Source organism: Bombina bombina, chromosome 10, assembly GCF_027579735.1.
Source record: "Bombina bombina isolate aBomBom1 chromosome 10, aBomBom1.pri, whole genome shotgun sequence".
Classification (NCBI taxonomy): domain Eukaryota; kingdom Metazoa; phylum Chordata; class Amphibia; order Anura; family Bombinatoridae; genus Bombina; species Bombina bombina.
Genome location: NC_069508.1, coordinates 166,898,957 through 166,922,417, shown reverse-complemented (window position 1 = coordinate 166,922,417; position 23,461 = coordinate 166,898,957). Strand labels below are relative to the sequence as shown.

At 35.6% G+C, this 23,461-nt stretch overlaps 1 protein-coding gene across 1 annotated transcript in view; it reads left to right on the top strand.

Moving 5' to 3' along the window:
* The window catches only part of ELAVL4 (ELAV like RNA binding protein 4), a 119,093-nt gene that overhangs the window by 72,099 nt on the left and 23,533 nt on the right, over positions 1-23,461 (top strand). The window contains exon 4 of the mRNA XM_053694011.1: positions 12,323-12,426. Within this exon, the coding sequence (XP_053549986.1) occupies positions 12,323-12,426 (104 nt within the window). The remainder of the gene's footprint in view (positions 1-12,322; positions 12,427-23,461) is intronic.

Sequence of the window (23,461 nt, the reverse complement as noted above, 5' to 3'; positions counted from 1 at the left end):
GTGCCCTGTATATGATATAGTAACATACCCTTCCCAGGATACATATATATGCGCTGCACACAATACCCTATACATGATATAGTAACATACCCTGCAGAGAATATAGATATATGTGCTGCACACAATACCCTGTACATGATATAGTAACATACCTTTCCCAGGATACATACACTGTATATGTGCTGCACACAATATCCTGTGCATGATATAGTAACATACCCTGTACAGTATACAGATATATGTGCTGCATACAATAGCGTGTACATGATATAGTAACATACCCTGTACAGTATACAGATATATGTGCTGCACACAATACCCTATACATGATATAGTAACATACCCTGAACAGTATACAGATATATGTGCTGCACACTATACCCTATACATGATATAGTAACATAACCTGCACAGTATACAGATATATGTGCTGCACAAAATACCCTGTACATGATGTAGTAACATACCCTGCACAGCATACAGATATATGTGCTGCACACAATACCCTGTACATGGTAGAGTAACATACCATGCACAGTATACAGATATATGTGCTGCACACAATACCCTGTACATGATATAGTAACATACCCTGCACAGTAAACATATATATGTGCTGCACACAATACCCTGTACATGATATAGTAGTCTTCCCTGCTCAGCATACAGATATATGTGCTGCACTTTATGCAATGCAAATGATATAGTAACATACCCTGCAGACTATACAGATATATGTGCTGCACACAATACCCTGTACATGATATAGTAACATACCCTGCACAGTATACAGATATATGTGCGGCACACAATACCCTGTACATGATATAGTAAAATACCCTGCACAGTAAACATATATATGTGCTGCACACAATACCCTGTACATGATAGAGTAACATACCCTGCACAGTATACAGTTATGTGTGCAGCACACAATACCCTATACATTCTATAGTAACATACCCTGCAGAGTATACAAATATATGTGCTGCACACAATACCCTATACACGATATAGTAACATACCCTGCACAGTATATAGATATATGTGCTGCACACAATACCCTATACATGATATAGTAACATACCCTGCACAGCATACAGATATATGTGCTGCACATTATGCCATGCAAATAATATAGTAACATAACCTGCAGACTATACAGATATATGTGCTGCACACAATACCCTGTACATGATATAGGAACATACCCTGCACAGCAGACATTTATATGTGCTGCACATTATGCCACGCACAGGATATAGTAACATACCCTGTACAGTAAACATATATATGTGCTGCACACAATACCCTGTGCATGATATAGTAACATACCCTGCACAGTATACAGATATATGTGCTGCATACAATAGCCTGTACATGATGTAGTAACATACCCTGCACAGCATACAGATAGATGTGCTGCGCACAATATTGTGTACATGATTTAGTAACATACCCTGCACAGTATACAGATATTTAGTGCTGCAGAATCTGTTGGTGCTCTACAAATAAATAATAATAATAATATATGTGCTGCACACAATACCCTGTACATGATATAGTAACATACCCTGTACAGTATACAGATATTTGTGCTGCACACAGTGCCCTGTATATGATATAGTAACATACCCTTCCCAGGATACATATATATGCGCTGCACACAATACCCTATACATGATATAGTAACATACCCTGCAGAGAATATAGATATATGTGCTGCACACAATACCCTGTACATGATATAGTAACATACCCTTCCCAGGATACATACACTGTATATGTGCTGCACACAATATCCTGTGCATGATATAGTAACATACCCTGCACAGTATACAGATATATGTGCTGCACACAATCCCTGTACATAATATAGTAACATACCCTGCACAGTATACAGATAAATGTGCTACACACAATTCCTGTACATAATATAGTAACATACCCTGTACAGTATACATATACTGTATATGTTCTGCACACAATACCCTGTACATGATACAGTAACATACCCTGTACAGTATACACTATACAGATATATGTACTGCACACAATACCATGTACATGATATAGTAACATATTCTGCACAGCATACAGATAGATGTGCTGCACAAAATATTGTGTACATGATTTAGTAATATACCCTGCACAGTATACAGATATTTAGTGCTGCGGAATCTGTTGGTGCTCTACTAATAACTAATAATAATAATAATAATAATAATAATAATAATAATATATGTGCTGCACACAATACCCTGTACATGATATAGTAACATACCCTGCACAGCATACAGATATATGTGCTGCACACAATACCCTATACATTATATAGTAGCATACCCTGCACAGTATACAGATATATGTGCTGCACACAATACCCTATACATGATATAGTAACATACCCTGCACAGCACACAGATATATGTGCTGCACATTATGCCATGCACATGATATAGTAACATACCCTGTACAGTATACAGATATATGTGCTGCACACAATACCCTATACATTATATAGTAACATACCCTGCACAGTATACAGATATATGTGCTGCACACAATACACTATACATGATATAGTAACATACCCTGCACAGCACACAGATATATGTGCTGCACATTATGCCATGCACATGATATAGTAACTTACCCTGTACAGTATAAAGATATATGTGCTGCATACAATAGCCTGTACATGATGTAGTAACATACCCTGCACAGCATACAGATAGATGTGCTGCACACAATATTGTGTACATGATTTAGTAACATACCCTGCACAGTATACAGATATTTAGTGCTGCGGAATCTGTTGGTGCTCTACTAATAACTAATAATAATAATAATAATAATAATATATGTGCTGCACACAATACCCTGTACATGATATAGTAACATACCCTGCACAGTATACAGATATATGTGCTGCACAAAATACCCTATACATGATATAGTTACTTACCCTGCACAGTATAAAGATATATGTGCTGCACACAATACCCTATACATGATATAGTAATATACCCTGCACAGTATACAGATATATGTGCTGCACACAATACCCTATACATGATATAGTAACATACCCTGCACAGTATACAGATATATGTGCTGCACACAATACCCTGTACATGATATAGTAACATACCCTGCACAGTATACAGATATATGTGCTGCACACAATACCCTATACATGATATAGTAACATACCCTGCACAGTATACAGATATATGTGCTGCACACAATACCCTATACATGATATAGTAACATACCCTGCACAGTATACAGATATATGTGCTGCACACAATACCCTATACATGATATAGTAACATACTCTGCACAGTATACAGATATATGTGCTGCACACAATACCTTATACATGATATAGTAACATACCCTGCAGAGTATACAGATATATCTGCTGCTCACAATGCTCTGTACATGGTATAGTAACATACCCTGCACAGTATACAGATATATGTGCTGCACACAATCCCTGTACATATTATAGTAACATACCCTGCACAGTATACAGATATATGTGCTGCACACAATCCCTGTACATATTATAGTAACATACCCTGCACAGTATACAGATAAATGTGCTACACACAATCTGCACACAATACCCTGTACATGATATAGTAACATATTCTGCACAGCATACAGATAGATGTGCTGCACAAAATATTGTGTACATGATTTAGTAACATACCCTGCACAGTATACAGATATTTAGTGCTGCGGAATCTGTTGGTGCTCTACTAATAACTAATAATAATAATAATAATAATAATAATAATAATAATAATATATGTGCTGCACACAATAAACTGTACATGATATAGTAACATACCCTGCACAGTATACAGATATATGTGCTGCACACAATACCCTGTACATGATATAGTAACATACCCTGCACAACATACAGATATATGTGCTGCACACAATACCCTATACATTATATAGTAACATACCCTGCACAGTATACAGATATATGTGCTGCACACAATACCCTATACATGATATAGTAACATACCCTGTACAGTATACAGATATATGTGCTGCACACAATACCCTATACATTACAAGAGGCATATGTGTGTAGCCAACCAATCAGCAGCTAGCTCATAGTAGTACATTGCTTATGTATGCTTTTCAACAAATGATAAAAAGAGAATAAAGTTAATTTGACAATGACATTTCTTAAAATGACATGCTCTATCTGAATTATGAAACTTTAATTTTAATTGTTTGTCCCTTTAGCGAAGAAATTTAAAAACATTTTCATGAAACCCTAAAAGTATTGTGGCCCCTAGACATGGTGCCTAATGTGCTTAATGTATAACTTAACACTACACACAGCATAGAAGTTACTGGCAGATGAGGGAACATTGAGTAACACATAACCTAATCTCTGATAAATTCAAAGATTTCAATCTTGGGGCTGTAGGACAGAAATATTCAGATGTCTTTGAAACCTGACTACAGTTAAGCACAAACTGCAAACAGAAAGGGGCTAGATCAGTGTTTCCCAAATGCGATCCTCACGTAACCCCCTACAGGCCTGGATTTCATTATAGCTGAACTAGTGCACAGGTGAAGTAATCAGCTGATCAGTAACCATGGTTACTAACTTGCTCTCACCCATCAGCTGATTAATTCACCTGTGCACTAGTTCAGCTATAATGAAAACCAGGCCTGTAGGGGGTTACGTGAGGACCGCGTTTGGGAGACACTGGACTAGATAATTAGGAGGCACATACTGCAGAGTCTAGTGTAAAACACACTTTATATCATACAGAGCAGATGAGAAAACACATTTTAACCTTTACAAGAAAATGCAATAAACAATGTTCCCCTGTAGGTTTTTATATTAATACAAACACCAGTTCTTATAGAAAGAGTTTAGTCTGTAGTAAGTGAAGCCAGAGAAGTGCATCGGATAAAGATATTTGTGTGACTCAGGGATGTCCCTTCACTTGCCGATGACTCATTTATTTAATAAATGACACATTCATAGGGTGCAGTCAGAAAGGAACCAATATGAACAGAAAACTGAGGCTGTCATTTTTGTCCAAATATTTGCATCCAAAAATGAGCTAAAGGTGTTTAATAGTGTCATTTTAGTAGCACATTTTATAAGGTTTTGCAAACCATCAGTAATACAGGGATACACCTCTTGAAAAGTGAAATCTATGTTTCTGGTCTCCTTTGCTGTAGCTAATTAGGGAAACGTAACTGCACCTGTGCTCTGCTCTAAGTAATAATTGTTTAGCAGGCTACAGTGTCAGTTTAAAGTAATCATACTTAAACGGACAGTAAACATAAATTAATGCTGCACTGTGCTAGCCTTGCAGTACACATATATAGTGTAGCTTTAAAAATACCTTGTAATAATCAATACAAGTTTGGTTTCTTTTCCAGTGGTTGTGTTTAACTCACTGTGGGTTAGATTATGAGTGTAGTGTTAAGTGTAGTGCGCAAGCGTATCCCACGGCTCTTTGGGCACATCAAAAATAGTGTGCGTATTACGAGTTTAAAGTAAACGCGTTCGCTCGAGGGCAATCAAATGTAATAAGCGTTGAGTTAGCACAACTTCAGAGCTCTGGTTAACTGTTACACGAGACAAAAAAGTTGTACAAAAAACATCAGGAATACTTTTAAAAGTACAGTTACCCTCATAATAACACTTTCTGATAAAAAATAAATAAAAAAAATTGCATTAAAACGTTACAAGGGCTCAAAGAAATGAGGTCACAAGAGATACATACATATACATGTCTAAATAAGTATATGCATGTGTATATATACTGTACATGTTTATTTGTGTGTACATACATATTTATGTATTTATGTATCCACAGACATATATTCACATATAAACACATGCATACATATGTATACATATTTACGTATATATATATATATTTGTGTGTGTGTGCGCATTGGAGCCTTTTACAGTCAAGTAGATGAAAACATGTAAAAGCATATTTATGCAATATTCTTATTTAATCAAGTGTTTAACTATGTATTTACTGCAGAAATAACACCATACTTGCACGCAAACCTGATCACATTTTCTCAAGTGCGCTACCCAAACATGAAAATACTATTTCACATTCCAATGTTCTTCACAGAGGGAAATATGTTAGCGCACTTGAGAACTTGCGTGCGAGTAGAGTGCCCCCCCCCCCCCCCACACACACACTTTTTGTGCTCCATTGTCTTCTATGGGGCAACACGTTAACGCAATATTTGAATTTCGGCTTTATGTGCGCATGGAGTTAAAACCTAACATTTTGAATGACGCTGTTTCATCAGTGATGTTCCAGCAAGATACTCACGCTGGGTAAGGGATTTTCAAATTCTTGCAATTAAATATAGGCTAAAGGGGCATTCAATTGCTTGAATTTTTTTTTTTTTTAGCATGTAACATCAAAATTAAAAAAAATTGTAATAGATGTAACAGTGACCTCTTTTAGATCCAGAAAATAACAAAAAGTGACTTTAATATTCCTTTAATGGACTATCTCTGTAAATACTGCAGATGTGAGGTTATCGCAGGATTGTATGAAGTTTGTCATCAAAAGTAACAAATCAAAAACACTGTATATTAATGATTCTCTGCAACCTACAAACTAAAACTATAAAGATGATTTTGTTCATGAGTAAATTACTTCTATTAATATTTTATCTGCCCAGTGCAATTTCCTATTGGTCAGATAAAAAGAAAAGATCACACTCTAGCTTGGAGATATATTTACATTTATATTATGTAGAAAATACAAAATAGCTGAGCAGAGATGTCAAATATGTCAGTTTGGGATGAATTGTTTGTTTTATGTAAAGAGAAAAATATTATGGAAAATAGGATTATAACATAAGATGTGTTTATATTATTAAATACAAATATAGTGCAAACCCATAAATCATATGGTTGCACATGTAGTACATTTAGGTGATGTGGAGAACAATATAGGACAGGAGATTGGAAATAACTAGTCATTAAAGGGACATTAAACATTAAACACATTATATAGTCATGACTGCAGCCATGTTGAAATTTAGCTTTTACTGCATTCAAATGCTGCTGTGATATCACATGTGCAGCAAATCGCCTTCTAAAATGGTGACACCCATAAGCAGAGGGAGGAGCATGAAATTGATTTAGTGTTTAATGTCCTTAGATTTTGACAGCAGATAAAAAGGCCCATAAAGCCTTCCTGCATTTTTCCAAAACGTATAAGATTAAAGGGATATGAAAACCACATTTTTTACTTTCATAATACAAATAGAGCATACCATTTGAAACAATTTTCTAATGTATTTCTAATTTGCTTTGTTCTTTTGTTTCATTTGTTGAAAAGTATACCTAGGTGGGCTCAGAAGCTGCTGATTTTGTGTCTGCAGATAAATGCCTTTTGTCATCAGGTTTTAGCTAGTTCCTAGTATTACTGGCCCTTGAACAAATAATACCAAGAGATTGAAGCAAATTAGATAATAGATGTAAATTGGAATGCTCTTTAAAACTGTGTGATCTATGTGATTCAGGAAAGAAAACTGTCCCTTTCATTAGTCTGTAGGATAGGCTTATACTTATCTCATTTTTGCAGTCCCCTAGAGTATCTGTATTTACCACCTCTGCTGGAAGTTTATTTCATGAATCAACCACCCTTTCTGTAAAAAAGCTCTACCACAAATTACTCCTGAACCATCTGACCCTGACCAGGGGTCAAGTCGTACAAAAAAGTGTGGGAACTCACCATTGCTTTCACCTCACACGCAATTAATATTGTTTTATACACACACACACACACACACACAGACACTGTATTTATATGTATATAATCTATACACGTTGGTTAATGAAAGCAAATTAAATCCAACAAAGGGTTAAATGGTTGACTTTGGGTCTGAAATAACTCCTCTTTCACAGAGTCTCACCCACTTAAGGGGAATTAGTCCTATTTCTGCTGAGGGGAGTTAAATAACCCCAGAGCAATCCACACAGAAATCTAAGCACCATGGGTTCCACACAGTGCCGGGTGATCACACAGCAGGACCACTGACAGGCTTGCATTTAGTGTATTGTAGGAAGTGTTACTGCCCATTACTAAAGGATCTCACTATCCCTCTAACCAGACTGTGATCCAGCTCCTGCCACCAGCAGCAGCAGTGTTTACTGAAGTGTTTCTGTGCTCTGTCCAGGGGAAACTTAGTTCAACCTGCAAAAATAGTGCAGGAACTCTATTCCCATGCATTCCTTCTAGACTTGACCATGACCCCTTGTTCTGGTGCTGCTTGTTTTGTGAAAAAATACTTTCAGCTTTAATTGGATAAATATAGACTAGTGATGACCCTAATGACCCTCAGCTGCCTCTAATGAAGCTGTAGGTTATGGTAATTAAGCTGTGCCTCATGAGGCAATATTAGTCAGAATGCTTTTTCTAAAAGGGACACATGGTGCTCAATCATTTTCTCTGCTCCATAAAGAGGTGTGTGTGTCAATATGTAATGCAATGACCTAATTAAAAATGAATATTGTGGTGCTGGATAAACTTTTTCTGTGGGAGTTGTCCCTATTAGCCAATACAAATATAGATACCCAAGTATGAGCTGCATTTCTTGTTTTACCTTAGATGTAAACAGCTTTTACTTAAAGGGACACTAACCTGCCAGGCACAACTACAAAAGAATAGTAACTACTCACTAAGTTATTTCATCCTGTTCCTGCAGCTCTTTTAAAATACAGTACTTCTGTTTTAATAGCATAAAGGTGCTGGATACTGAAGCTCCGCCTCTTTGCACTGGGGCTGCCATCTTGGAGCTCAGATATTCTCACAGCCTGTGACAGAAGCTGTGCACACTCCCAGATCAGTAATATTTTTTTACAGCTGTGTGTGCTTCAGGTTAGGCTGCATGATACAGATCAGGAGCTGTACATGTTTGTAGTTGCTGCATGGCTCTATAATAATGCTGAGTGTTTTTTTAAATATATTTTGTGTAACTGTAAAACTGTGTAAAAAAAGTACAAATGTAAAGCTCCTGCTTTGTATCATGCACCCTACATTATGCATCTGTAAAAAAGTGGACAATATTACTGATCTGTGAGCGTGCACTGTCCCTTTAAGCTTGTTTCATGTAAAAAATGATATAGAAACTTAATAGAAACATTTTGAGTACAATGTGCCTTTAATTCATACTTTCAGTGGATTTGGTTATATTATTTATTATCAAAAGTGTACCTTTTAATTTATAATTGCTGCTCCTCTTTAATATTGTAATTTGGTGCTGAACTCCCCTGGAGAGTGTTATGGATTTTGTTCTCGCTGGTTTGATCTCACTGTTACATAAATCATAAGGGTATAAACAGCGGAAATCAAACATTCCCCAAGCTCAGATCCATTTATAATGTAAACTTGATCACTATTTGGTCTTAATTATTTTACCCTCAGTTGTGTCACTGCACACCATGTCCTATGCGGAGACTGACACCCTGAACATGCCAATTTAATCTGTACACTTTCATTTTAGCAGGTATTAATCCATTAAATGTCACTGTCATTAAAATAAGTGCAACTAAAACCTGTTGTCACTAAATAGTGCTATGCACCATGTTGGCATGCTCACTCACCAGAAATTGTGATACATTAATATTACCCTGGTCTTTTGCTATCAGCACTTACTAGCAGTAGTATCAATAGATCTCTAAATCTGTTACTGCAATTCATTTTATCTCATTGAGAACTAAAAATGTATTGACCTTTATATATATATATATCACAGTCATTAATACATTTCCTTAAAAGGGATGCTAAAGTCATAAATATATATATATATATATATATATATATATATATATATATATATATATATATATATATATATATATATATATATATATATATATATATATATAAATAAATAAAAACACACACAATCACATATACATAGTATGGGGCATATTTATCGAGCTCCGTATGGAGGTTGACGTCCTCTGTTTCTGGCGAGCCTTCAGGCTCTAAAGACCGCTGCTCATAACCTGTCCACCTGCTCTGAGGCGGCGGACAGATATCGCTAGAAATCAACCCAATCAAATACGATCGGGTTGTTTGACACCCCCTGCTAGCGGCCAATCATGTCCGCTTGCACATTAATAAATAGGCCCCTATATATCAGTATTAATGTACTGAACTGCAAAAGAACTGCATAAAAATGTTTTAAAGCATTTAAATCCATCATCAAATAAATGATTTGCAAAACACTGCACATTGTGCTAATAAACTGTTTGAAAACCCTGGTGAATATGATTATCTTATGTCCCTTAATTGTGGTCATTTGGGACTAGCTGTAAATGAGAGTTTGCACTTCTCTAAGCAATCACTGTGTAAAATGTGGCAGGCATGTTGCTGCATTCTTTCATTTGAATTGTATCTCTCTATGGAGCATAGAACAGAACCCATTTTTTAAAGCAAAAGCAAGCAAAATAAATAATGTATATTGTAATGCTTCTTCATAATTAATTATTTAAATAAATTAGTTCAGTACAGGGAAATACATTTAAAATGTAATATTTTTTTCAAAATGTAACTGCTTTGGCAATAGCTGCTTAGTATATCCATAAACATACCATTGACCATTAGTGCATTTTGTCTGTAGCAGTGACAGCATTGAGGGACTTATAGTTGTAACATTGAAACAACTCTGCTGAGTAGATTTCCATCAATATATTATTTTTCCTGTCCTCACTTTCTTTTTCATTGTAATTCATATATTAGTCATGTCTGATCCTAATAAATCTGCACCACCCTCATTCATTTGTGTACAATGTATCACTATATTTCTTTTGTTTCTGGCTACATGTATCATCTGTACCTTACATTTTTTCTTCATTTATCATATGCATCTCCCCATAATCTTATATGTTATCACATGTATCTCTCACTTGCTTATTTCTAGCTGTATCTCATGCATATTTCATCTTGTGCTTAACTGTGCATCATGCACCCCCACTAGACAACTGGGGGTCATTGATTTGTCATGAAATTGTTATATGAAACATTTGAAGAGCAGATGAAAGTGAAAGTATCATACCATAGACCTGCCAACACATGCTCGTCTCTCCTAGGCACAAAATATCATATTAGTGATGATACTACATCTTGATACAGGAGGAGATGTATTTGTAAGGATGTTACTGAATCTGCTTTGATGGGAGCAAAGAAAGAAGTGATAGAAATCTTCTTTTATATAAAGAGCCTTAATAAAGCTAAGGATGAAAGTATTTTTCACAAAAACAGAAACACCAGAACAAGGGAAGGGGTGGAACTACCATTGGTGCAGCCGGTGCAGTGGCACCAGGACCCCAGTGCTGGGGGGCCCATAGTAGCCCGTCAATACCTGTGCAGGATATTTACTATCCTAATTAAGGAGAGTCTTTCATTAGTACATATTGTACAGAGCAGCATTATTATTGCTTACTACAAAGTTACCTTTGGGGTGACAAACACATTTTTTTGCACCAGGGCCCTCAGTTGACTAGGTCCGCTACTTAACAAGGGATTGTGGTGTTAAGCTGGTGGGTAGCAGGAGTCATAAAAGGACTCTAAAGTCAAAATTAAGCTTTCATTATTCAGATAGAGCATGTAATAAAAAAGAATCAAATTTTCTTCCATTATCAGTTAATACTGAGCATGTGCAAGCATTAACTTTGTATATGTATATATATATATATATATATATATATATATATATATATATATATATATATATGAGTCTGTAATTGGCTAATGCCTGTCACATGATACAGTTATTTGCACACTTTCTGAGGCATCAGCTCCTACTGAGCATGTGCAAGAGTTAACTGTGTTTATGTATAAAAGTCTGTAATTGGTTAATGGCTGTCACATAATGCAGTGGGCAAGAAAATAGAAGTGGTCTTTGAAATGTCTCTGAAAATAAAAAGTCTACTGTTCATTTGGAATTGAGAGTAAGTGCTATTGCATTGTCTTTTTATTGTGCACTTGTGGATTATGCAATTCTACTGTGTTTAATTGTCATTTAACAGCAGAGGTGTTGAGTCATGAAATAAACATGCAACAGAGGTGGTAAAGTCAATGACTGTAAGAGAATTCATAAATGCCTGAAATATGCTTAATGCCACTGTAGGAAAGAAGAGAATATGGGCAGACATGAGGGGCTTTTTGGTTCTTGTATGGCATTTAAGTTTATGTTTATTAGTTTCTACATGTCAATCACTCTCTAGATCAAAGATCTTTGTTTCTGATTCGTCTGTTTCCAATTCCCACAGGGCAGAGCCTCGGGTATGGATTTGTTAACTATATTGATCCAAAGGATGCAGAAAAAGCCATTAACACTTTAAATGGGCTCAGACTACAGACCAAAACCATCAAGGTAAGTGCAGACTCCACAGAAATCAAGTGTGTGTGGTCTTTAGCTCAGGAAAGGCTCTGTTCTACTTATCTGAGTGGTCCCACTAACACTCAGAGGTCACTAGAAAACAGATTGAGTACATATTTGTTCCACAACAGATAAAAGTGAATAGAACAATGTTTGTTTGTTTAGAGGCATGTGTGGGATGCAGTATAACGTATAACATTTCTAGATTGTTGATGTCATGATTTTTTAAAAACTGTTTATTGAAATGAGTGAGCATAATAATGTACGTTGTGACTATTAGAAAGCTGTGACATAAAACGATTTCTGATGTATTTTAATGTTGGAGTGTAGTGTGCTAGGTTTCCAGGTTAGAGTTAAAGGGACAGCCTACATCTTAGTCATCTTAAAGTCTTACCTTAGATTAAGTTGCCAATAACCCCCTGCACCCCATTCTGTATCATGCAGCAGGTACTGTAAAAAAGCTATTTTAAAATAAATAATGTTTCTGACCAATTTAAAATGGCTGCCAAGCTCCGCCCACTGATGACATCATGATCTTGACTGCATTAAAGGCTTCACTAGTTACAAAAGACTCACTAGTTCAATTCAACAGACTGTCAGTGCGATTCAGCAAAGAGCATAGATGCAGCCCAGATTGTGATGTCATCAGTGGGTGGAGCTTGGCAGCCATTTCAAAGTGGCCAGAAACAATATTCATTTTAAAATAACGTTTTTTACTGTTCCTGCTGCATGATATAGAAAAGGAGGTGCAGGAGGCTATTTGCAGATAACTTAAGATGTAGACTGTCCCTTTAAGTAATTATCACAGGTTTTACAGTTTATCAGCCCAGATATCTCACTGATGTATCTTCAGCTAGTTATTTTGCCATGCTTCCACCTCTGTACTAATGTATTATAGAGAAAATAATACTTAGTGGCATTGCCTGTAAAAGACTTGCCACGTTTGCACTTAAAGGGTCCAGTGGCTATTAAAACCACTGCCACAGCACCGCTCTGGCCTCTACTATGGGTTAGTATTGAGTCTCCTGTGTTCGGATGTGTAGGATGTTTGTATTATGGGCTCTGGTCGGTCACATAAGGGACTGATTCCATATAGGCACATGTTATGCTTGGTTTATCCAGGAAGATAAGCAACTGTAGATGACTCCCTGTAATTATACTGACAAGAGCAATATCTACTTCTACTATGTGAAAACTCATTTGTGTGTGCTCTGGAAACCCAATGTAGAGTCCTGTAAAGTTATATTTATCCGCTTATTAATTTATTTTACTGTAAGCTGTACAAGCTCATCCTATTGGCTTCTGTTCCTCTGCCACCTTATGGGGTTAATCACAATATTGTTTTCGGCAGATAACAATTGCTGAGTGTCGAACGTTATTGGGGTCAATAACAATCAAATCATTATAAAAAAAAAAATCACCACTAAAGCATATGTAGATTTTGTAGATTAATTATTTGATACATTTGCCTAAAGGATTGTGATTGAGCCCATTGTCAATACGTATTTCCAGTGATCAGAATCATAAAATGTTTCTGTCTATAAAATCTCTGAAGCACAAAGTTGTTACCTCTAGAAAGCAACACAACACTTTTATCTGCTATTATAATCCAAAAAAAAACAACAAATTAACATTATAAATGGCAAACAAAAGGGAAAATTTGTGGTTTTGAGATTATATCACAAGGGCTGTATGTGACTTATTCCTTTTAATAGTGTGTAGTGACACTAACAGGTGACATTTGTGTAATTATGGGTACAGGGGCACGTTTACTTGTTGTTTGTTTGTTTGTTTTTTGTTTTTTTTTGTTAGTGTAAAAGTTCATATAATTTTGTTTTAACTTTAATTGATTGAACAAGTAGCGTTTGTACCTGTTTGGTGAGTTGCCTCCTAATGGCGTCAGATAATGCCCATGAACAAAACCAATGTTGTAAGTAATATTTTTGGGGTACTAAGTAATAAATTGAAAATTGTTGTCTGGGGTTGTCATTTTATCTGTGAAATTCAAAACGTACAAATAATCCCATAAATATGTTTTTAAGTATCTAATAACTGATCTGGGGTCTATTGCAATCCTTTAGAAAAGCTTAACAAATAATTTATCTACAACAATCACCATAGACTTTAATAATGTTTTTCTAAAAGATTGTGATTATTTGTGAAAATTACACCAACATCAAAAACAGCTCATTAGCAGCTGTCAACATGCTGATAATTAGACATGTGCATTTGTTTCGTTACAAATGCACATTCGTTAATGAAACTGAGATATTCGTCTTGTTTTCACGAAATGAAAATCCAAATGAATGCAACACGAAATTTAAAGCAGATGAATGAATAATGACGAATTTGTCAGTATTCATTTTTTTCCTTTAAATAGTTAAGATTACTTACCTTTAGCCCACTGGAGAGCAACGTTAATCCTGTCCTCTTGTTCTCAGAGCCCATTAGTCCAGGCTTTAGAAACCAATGCTCTAAGACTTCTATAAGCGTGCTATGTGAAGAAGGATCAAGATTAGCGCGGCTCTCTAGCACGCTAAAGATATTTTACACTACAGGTGATCTTTTTCACTTGTAGCAAAAGAATATTTACTTTCACTGAATGACAATGAATGTAAATGTTCCACGAATGGTCAGTGTTTGTTTTGTTTTAAATAAATACCACAGGCAACAAATATTCATAATACAAAGTTTTTTTTAATATTTGTAACGAAAGATTTGACCAAACCAATTTTTTTTTGCCGTTTACACCTCTACTGATAATCACAAAAAAACATTGTGATGAACTCTGAAGTGTTTAACCCCTGCACATTAAATATATTTAGTCCTATCTGAATCATTTACTGAAATTCCGATACTTATAGTCAGGCTGCTATGTTGTACTAATACTTGTTTTTGTGTTAATAACCTAAGCATGCTAAAGAAAACTATAAACACAACATGACATTTAAAGCTGGGTGCGAAGAAGAATCTGTCCTGCTCCCAGATTCCTTATTACCAGATTGCACTTTTTCATGTATTTTTAAGCCTCTACACATACTTTAAACCCAAAATGAACAGCTCTAATACTACACTATAAATACACATTGTTATTGGGAGGAAACAAGTAGTAAATGTTCATTTCTGAAATAAATATTTCTAGGATGTATAGTTTGTTGTGCTGTAGAGACTCTGCATATTTAATAAAACAAATCTTCTGCTTAAGTCCTGGTCTCCCCAATTCCATACCCTCCACATGCCCATAGGTATGGATGCTAATGATCATTGCTTATGGTAGCAAATACTGGCACACACTCACGTGCAGTTTCAGATTTCCCCTCCATGTTGGAATTGTGTAATCTAACTATAATGTTTAACATGCGTAATTTGTTTTCATTAAATAACAGGGGTGTATTTATGCTTATACTGTTTAGGGATGGGCGAATGTGTTTATATCCAAATTCCAATGTTAGAACGAATGTTATTGTAGAAATTCGATTTACATAATAGAATGTTGATAAGAACGAATATTCTTAAAAATTCGATTTTCGAATGTTATTTACAGTTTTCGAATGTCACATTCGAATTTGAATGTTACATTCGAATTCAAATATTACATTTATAAAACACAATTGTAGACTAGAAACACTATTTCAAATGTCACATTCGAATCGAATGTCACATTCAAATAAGAATGTTACATTTATAAAACACAGTATTAGACTAGAAATACTATTTCAAATTTGAATGTCACATTCGAATCGAATATCACATTTAAAGCACAGTATTAGACTAGAAATACTATTTCAAATTTGAATGTGACATTCAAATTCGAAAGTAGCATTCGAATTTGAATATTACATTTATTAAACACAGTTGTAGACTAGAAATACTATTTCAAATTTGAATGTCACATTCGAATTTGAATATTACATTTCGAAATTGAATGAATACATAGCTAAACATTCTATTGTTCGAACGAATATTTTCTAATTTTATTGAAAAATTCGAAAACGAAAATTTGAAAATAGAATGTTAGAATGTTATATAAACATTCAAAATTTGATTAGAACGAACGAATGTATCAAAATTCGTTTTAAATTTCAAATTTTTAGAAACATTCGCCCATCCCTAATACTGTTTAGAAACAGTCATATGTGACACACCGGGAATAGCAGATTGTCTCTTAGGGATAAATATTGTCTTCCTATCTAATTGTGGTGCAGCCTTTGAAGGGCTTAAACGCATGGGTCAGTAATGCCAAAACTACATGCTTTAATGAATTACTGCATGACATTTTTTTTTCTTACCACATCTCTTTAATTACACTGTTTTTTATCCTATGTAATGTGGTGTGTAGGTGCACTGCATTATGTTTGGTATGATGTGGATGATATTGGCTATATTTTATGTGTATTACATAAGACTGCATAGTATATGGTCAATATAAACTGTGCTGTCCAGTTATAGTGCATTTTCATGTATGCTATAGATTAAAATAACAGAGAACAACTTATCTAGAATTCTAATATTTCTCTTTTCAAGTACAGCCTTAGTTAAAACTGAGAATAGCCATCTGCTTTTCCCAGATGCTTTTGAATTCATTCAGTAAAGATTGTCCACTTAAAGGCTGTTCTGTATAGAAGTGCCTATGCATATTTCTCTGGAACCAGTTGTTCTCCAACTTCAGATAAATAAAAACCTTGTTCTAAGGTTATTTTTGTTACCTATAAAGTACTTTCCTATTAAACTTTTTTTGGATCTCCCTTCACTCTTCCAAGCAACATATATTCATGAAGTACTCCTTTATCAATGTAGTTTTTAGACCATGGGGCCCATTTATCAAGCTCTGTATGGCTCGCCAGAAACACCAGTTATGAAGCAGCGGTCTAAAAACTGCTGCTTCATAACCTGTCCGCCTGCTCTGAGGTGGCGGACAGACATCGCTGCAATTCAACCCGATCGTATTCGATCGGGTTGATTGACACCCCCTGCTAGCGGCCGATTGGCCGCAAATCTGCAGGGGGCGGCGTTGCACCAGCAGTTCACAAGAGCTGCTGGTGCAATGCTGAATGCGGAGAACGTATTGCTCTCCGCATTCAGCGATGTCTGTCGGACATGATCCGCTGATCGGATCATGTCGGACAGACATATAATAAATAGGCCCCCATGTGTCAGTTTTGTCTCCTTTAGTTTCCATACAGCTCAAAGCATTTCATATAACATATCACATCGCCCGGAGCATATCTTAAATTGGGCCATTGAGGACCACATCAGGACTACATTTTGCAGAAAAAAAAAAAACCTAATTAAAAAAATTAATTGATTAAAAGATTAAAACTTAAAGGTACAGTCTACACCAGAACAGAATTTTTATTGTTTAAAAAGATAGATAATCCCTTTATTATCCATTCCCCAGTTTTGTATAACCAACACAGCTATATTAATATATGTTTTACATCTGTGATTACCTTGTATCTAAGCCTCTGCAGACTGCCCCCTTATCTCAGTGCTTTTGACAGGCATACAGTTTAGCCTATCAGTGCAGACTCCTAAATAACTCCACGGGAGTGAGCACAATGTTATCTATATGACACGCATGAACTAGTACTATCTAACTGTGAAAAACTTTGAAAATGCTCTGAGCTAAGAGGAGGGTTTTAACGGTTTAGAGATCAGTTTGAGCCTAGCTAGGTTTAGCTTTTAAAAAATACCACAAAGGTAACAAAGCAAATGTAATGATAAAAGTAAATTGGAAAATTGATTAAAATGACATGCCCTATCTGAATCATGAAAGTTTAATTTTGACCAGACTGTCCCTTTAAATTAAATTAAAAAAAAAATGGAACTTTGCCATTTAAAACATCTGGAAATCTTCATTTAAAAAAAAAACAAACAAAAAAAAACGTTTTTTACCTTCTTCATTTTTTTAAAGGATTGTGATTTACCCCATAATATCCTAATTTTTTTTTTTTTAGTGAAGTCATAATATTAAAGAAAATCTGTATTAATAATAAAGACTATGTTGGTATTTATTATTTTGTAGGTATGTTAACTAATATGCACATATGAAATACCATAGTCAGTCCTATTTATATATAAATGCTAGAATGCAGCAAGCACATTATTGTCTGATTTAAAGGAATATGAAAACCAATTTCTGTCTTTCATGATTCAGATACAGCAGCAGTTTTAAGCAACTTTCTAATTTACTCCCATTATCAATTTTTCTTTGTTCTCTTGTTATCCTTATTTTAAAAAGCAGGAATGTAAGCTTAAGAGCTGGCCCATTTTTGGTTCAAAACCCATGGTAGCGCTTGCTGATTGGCCATGTCTAAGCTGTATGTTACTGGCTGCCAAGGTTTAAACTGACTGCTTAGTTGTAAAAGTGTGTGATGAAGATTTGAGGCTAGGGGGTATATTTATCAATGCGAGCGGACATGATACGAAGTTGCGAATCATGTCCACTGCACATCGCTGCACATTGATAAATGCCAACAGCATACGCTGTCTGCATTTATCATTGCACCAGCATTTCCTGTGAACTGCCGGTGCAATGCCGCCCCCTGCAGATTCATGGCCAATTGGCCGCTAGCAGGGGGTGTCAATCAACCCGATCGTATTCGATCAGGTTGATTTCTGTCCGCCGCCTTAGAGCAGCTGGACAAGTTATGGAACAGCAGTCTTATTTGTGTACTGAAGTACATAGGTTATTCCATTCCAATTATATACTATGTATTATGAGTGTTATGTTGCATATTACATTAATATTTTGCATATTACATGAATACTATATTCTGTAGTATATAAAATATAGTAAAGTGCTCCTACCACTGATTGTGCTCAAGGGCAAGACCAGGGGGACTACCATTGGTGCAGCAGGTTCAGTGGCACCAGGGCCCAAGTGCTGGGGACCCATAGCAGCCAATTTATACATAGGCATTTGCAGAATGTGTGCTATCCTAATGCAGGAGAGCCTTTAACTAATGCAGGTTGCAGGGTCCATCCTATCTATTTATACTTAAAATGATTATACAGAGCAGCATGTATGTTATCACTATTGTTTGCTACTCAGTTACCTTTGGAGGACCCAACAAAAATGTATACCAGGGCCCAGGTCTGCTACTGGGCAGGGCTTTCTTCTCTGTTTGTTTATGTTTGTCTTTTATAAGGGCGGCAGTGATTGTAATGTACCCTCAGGAATATAACCTACCTTTATCGCAGTTGTTAGTGTATGTAATGTGATGTTTCCCGCAAATGTGTTGTACTCTGTATAGTGCTTTAGAATCTGCTGGCACTTTATAAGTAACTGTTAACGGGATACGGAACCCAAATTGTTTTCTTTCATGATTCGGATAGACCATGCAATTTTAAACAACTTTCCGATTTACTCCTATTATCAAGTTTTCTTTGTTCTCTTGATATCTTCATTTGAAAAACCAGGAATGTAAGCTTACGAGTTGGCCCATATTTGGTTCAGCACCTGGGTAGCGCTTGCTTATTGGTCGCTAAATGTAGCCACCAATCATCAAGCATTATCCATGGTGCTGAACCAAAAATGGGCTGGCTTGTAAGCTTACATTTCTGCTTTTTCAAATAAAGATATCAAGGAGACAAAGAAAAAAATGTAATAGGAGTAAATTAGAAAGTAGTTTAAAATTGCATGGTCTATCCGAATCATGAAAGAAAAAATGTGGGTTCAGTATCCCTTTAATAATAATACCAATAATAAAAATAATAAGTATATAGAGGTAATACATTTTATCACTGCTAGTATTGGAAATTATGTGCTGTAGTGAATAGCTGTATTATATTATTGTATAGTAATTATGTGCTGTAGTGTATAGCTGTATTATATTATTATATAGTAATTATGTGCTGTAGTGAATAGCTGTATTATATTATTATATAGTAATTATGTACTGTAGTGTATAGCTGTATTATATTATTATATAGTAATTGTGTACTGTAGTGAATAGCTGTATTATATTATTATATAGTAATTATGTGCCACAGTGAATAGCTGTATTATATTATTATATAGTAATTATGTACGGTAGTGTATAGCTGTATTATATTATTATATAGTAATTGTGTACTGTAGTGAATAGCTGTATTATATTATTATATAGTAATTATGTGCTGTAGTATATAGCTGTATTATATTATTATATAGTAATTATGTGCCACAGCGAATAGCTGTATTATATTATTATATAGTAATTATGTACTGTAGTGTATAGCTGTATTATATTATTATATAGTAAATATGTACCACAGTGTATAGCTGTATTATATTATTATATAGTAAATATGTGCCACAGCGAATAGCTGTATTATATTATTATATAACAGCTGTACCTTTAACCAGCACTTGCTCATTAAGCAAATTTAAAGTTTAGATGGCTTTGACACAAAAGACAGACTCAGAGACTCAATGCAAGAAAACGTCAAAACCCTTTATTAACTTAAACTAAAAAACAAAACATGGCACCAAACAAAAAACTAAAATAAACATATACCATATGACGTTTTCTTGCATTGAGTCTCTGAGTCTGTCTTTTGTGTCAAAGCCATCTAAACTTTAAATTTTAGGCCTAGATTTGGAGTTTGGCGGTAGCCGTGAAAACCAGCGTTAGAGGCTCCTAACGCTGGTTTTAGGCTAACTCCGGTATTTGGAGTCACTCAAAAAAGGGTCTAACGCTCACTTTTCAGCCGCGACTTTTCCATACCGCAGATCCCCTTACGATTGCGTATCCTATCTTTTCAATGGGATTTTTCTAACTCCGGTATTTAGAGTTGTGGCTGAAGTGAGCGTTAGAAATCTAACGACAAAACTCCAGCCGCAGAAAAAAGTCAGTAGTTAAGAGCTTTCTGGGCTAACGCCGGTTCATAAAGCTCTTAACTACTGTACTCTAAAGTACACTAACACCCATAAACTACCTATGTACCCCTAAACCGAGGTCCCCCCACATCGCCGCCACTCGATTAAATTTTTTTAACCCCAAATCTGCCGACCGCCACCTACGTTATACTTATGTACCCCTAATCTGCTGCCCCTAACACCGCCGACCCCTGTATTATATTTATTAACACCTAATCTGCCCCCCACAACGTCGCCGCCAGCTACCTACAATAATTAACCCCTAATCTGCCGACCGCAAAGCGCCGCCACCTACATTATAGCTATGTACCCCTAATCTGCTGCCCCTAACACCGCCGACCCCTATATTATATTTATTAACCCCTAATCTGCCCCCCTCAACGTCGCCTCCACCTGCCTACACTTATTAACCCCTAATCTGCCGAGCGGACCGCACCACTACTATAATAAAGCTATTAACTCCTAATCCGCCTCACTAACCCTATAATAAATAGTATTAACCCCTAATCTGCCCTCCCTAACATCGCCGACACCTAACTTCAATTATTAACCTCTAATCTGCCGACCGGAGCTCACCGCTATTCTAATAAATGTATTAACCCCTAAAGCTAAGTCTAACCCTAACACTAACACCCCCCTAAGTTAAATATAATTTTAATCTAACGAAATAAATTAACTCTTATTAAATAAATTATTCCTATTTAAAGATAAATACTTACCTGTAAAATAAATCCTAATATAGCTACAATATAAATTATAATTACATTGTAGCTATTTTAGGATTAATATTTATTTTACAGGCAACTTTGTAATTATTTTAACCATGTACAATAGCTATTAAATAGTTAAGAACTATTTAATAGCTACCTAGTTAAAATAATTACAAAATTACCTGTAAAATAAATCCTAACCTAAGTTACAATTAAACCTAACACTATACTATCATTAAATTAATTAAATAAAATACCTATAATTACCTACAATTAAACCTAACACTACACTATCAATACATTAATTAAATACAATATCTACAAATAACTACAATGAAATAAGCTAACTAAAGTACAAAAAATAAAAAAGAACTAAGTTACAAAAAATAAAAAAATATTTACAAACATAAGAAAAATATTACAACAATTTTAAACTAATTACACCTACTATAAGCCCCCTAATAAAATAACAAAGACCCCCAAAATAAAAAATGCCCTACCCTATTCTAAATTAATAAAGTTCAAAGCTCTTTTACCTTACCAGTCCTGAACAGGGCCCTTTGCGGGGCATGCCCCATGAAGTTCAGCCAATCGGATTGAACTTGATTCTGATTGGCTGATTCCATCAGCCAATCAGAATATTCCTACCTTAATTCCGATTGGCTGATAGAATCCTATCAGCCAATCGGAATTCGAGGGACGCCATCTTGGATGATGTCCCTTAAAGGAACCGTCATTCTTCAGTTGGACGTCGCCGGAAGAAGATGGGTCCGCGGTGGAGGTCTTCAGGATGGAGCCGGTCGTCATCGGATGAAGATAGAAGATGCCGCTTGGATCAAGATGGTTGCCGGTCCGGATCGCCTCTTCTTCCCGGATAGGATGAAGACTTTGGAGCCTCTTCTGGACCTCTTCAGCCACCGGATGATGGATCGCCAACCCCCGCTTGGGTTGGTTGAAGATTTTGGAGCCAGGACGGATCGGTGATACCTGGTGAGGTGAAGACAAGGTAGGATGATCTTCAGGGGCTTAGTGTTAGGTTTATTTAAGGGGGGTTTGGGTTAGATTAGGGGTATGTGGGTGGTGGGTTGTAATGTTGGGGGGGGTATTGTATGTTTTTTTTTTACAGGCAAAAGAGCTGAACTTCTTGGGGCATGCCCCGCAAAGGGCCCTGTTCAGGGCTGGTAAGGTAAAAGAGCTTTGAACTTTATTAATTTAGAGTAGGGTAGGGAATTTTTTATTTTGGGGGTCTTTGTTATTTTATTAGGGGGCTTAGAGTAGGTGTAATTAGTTTAAAATTGTTGTAATATTTTTCTTATGTTTGTAGATATTTTTTTATTTTTTGTAACTTAGTTCTTTTTTATTTTTTGTACTTTAGTTAGTTTATTTCATTGTAGTTATTTGTAGATATTGTATTTAATTAATTTATTGATAGTGTAGTGTTAGGTTTAATTGTAGG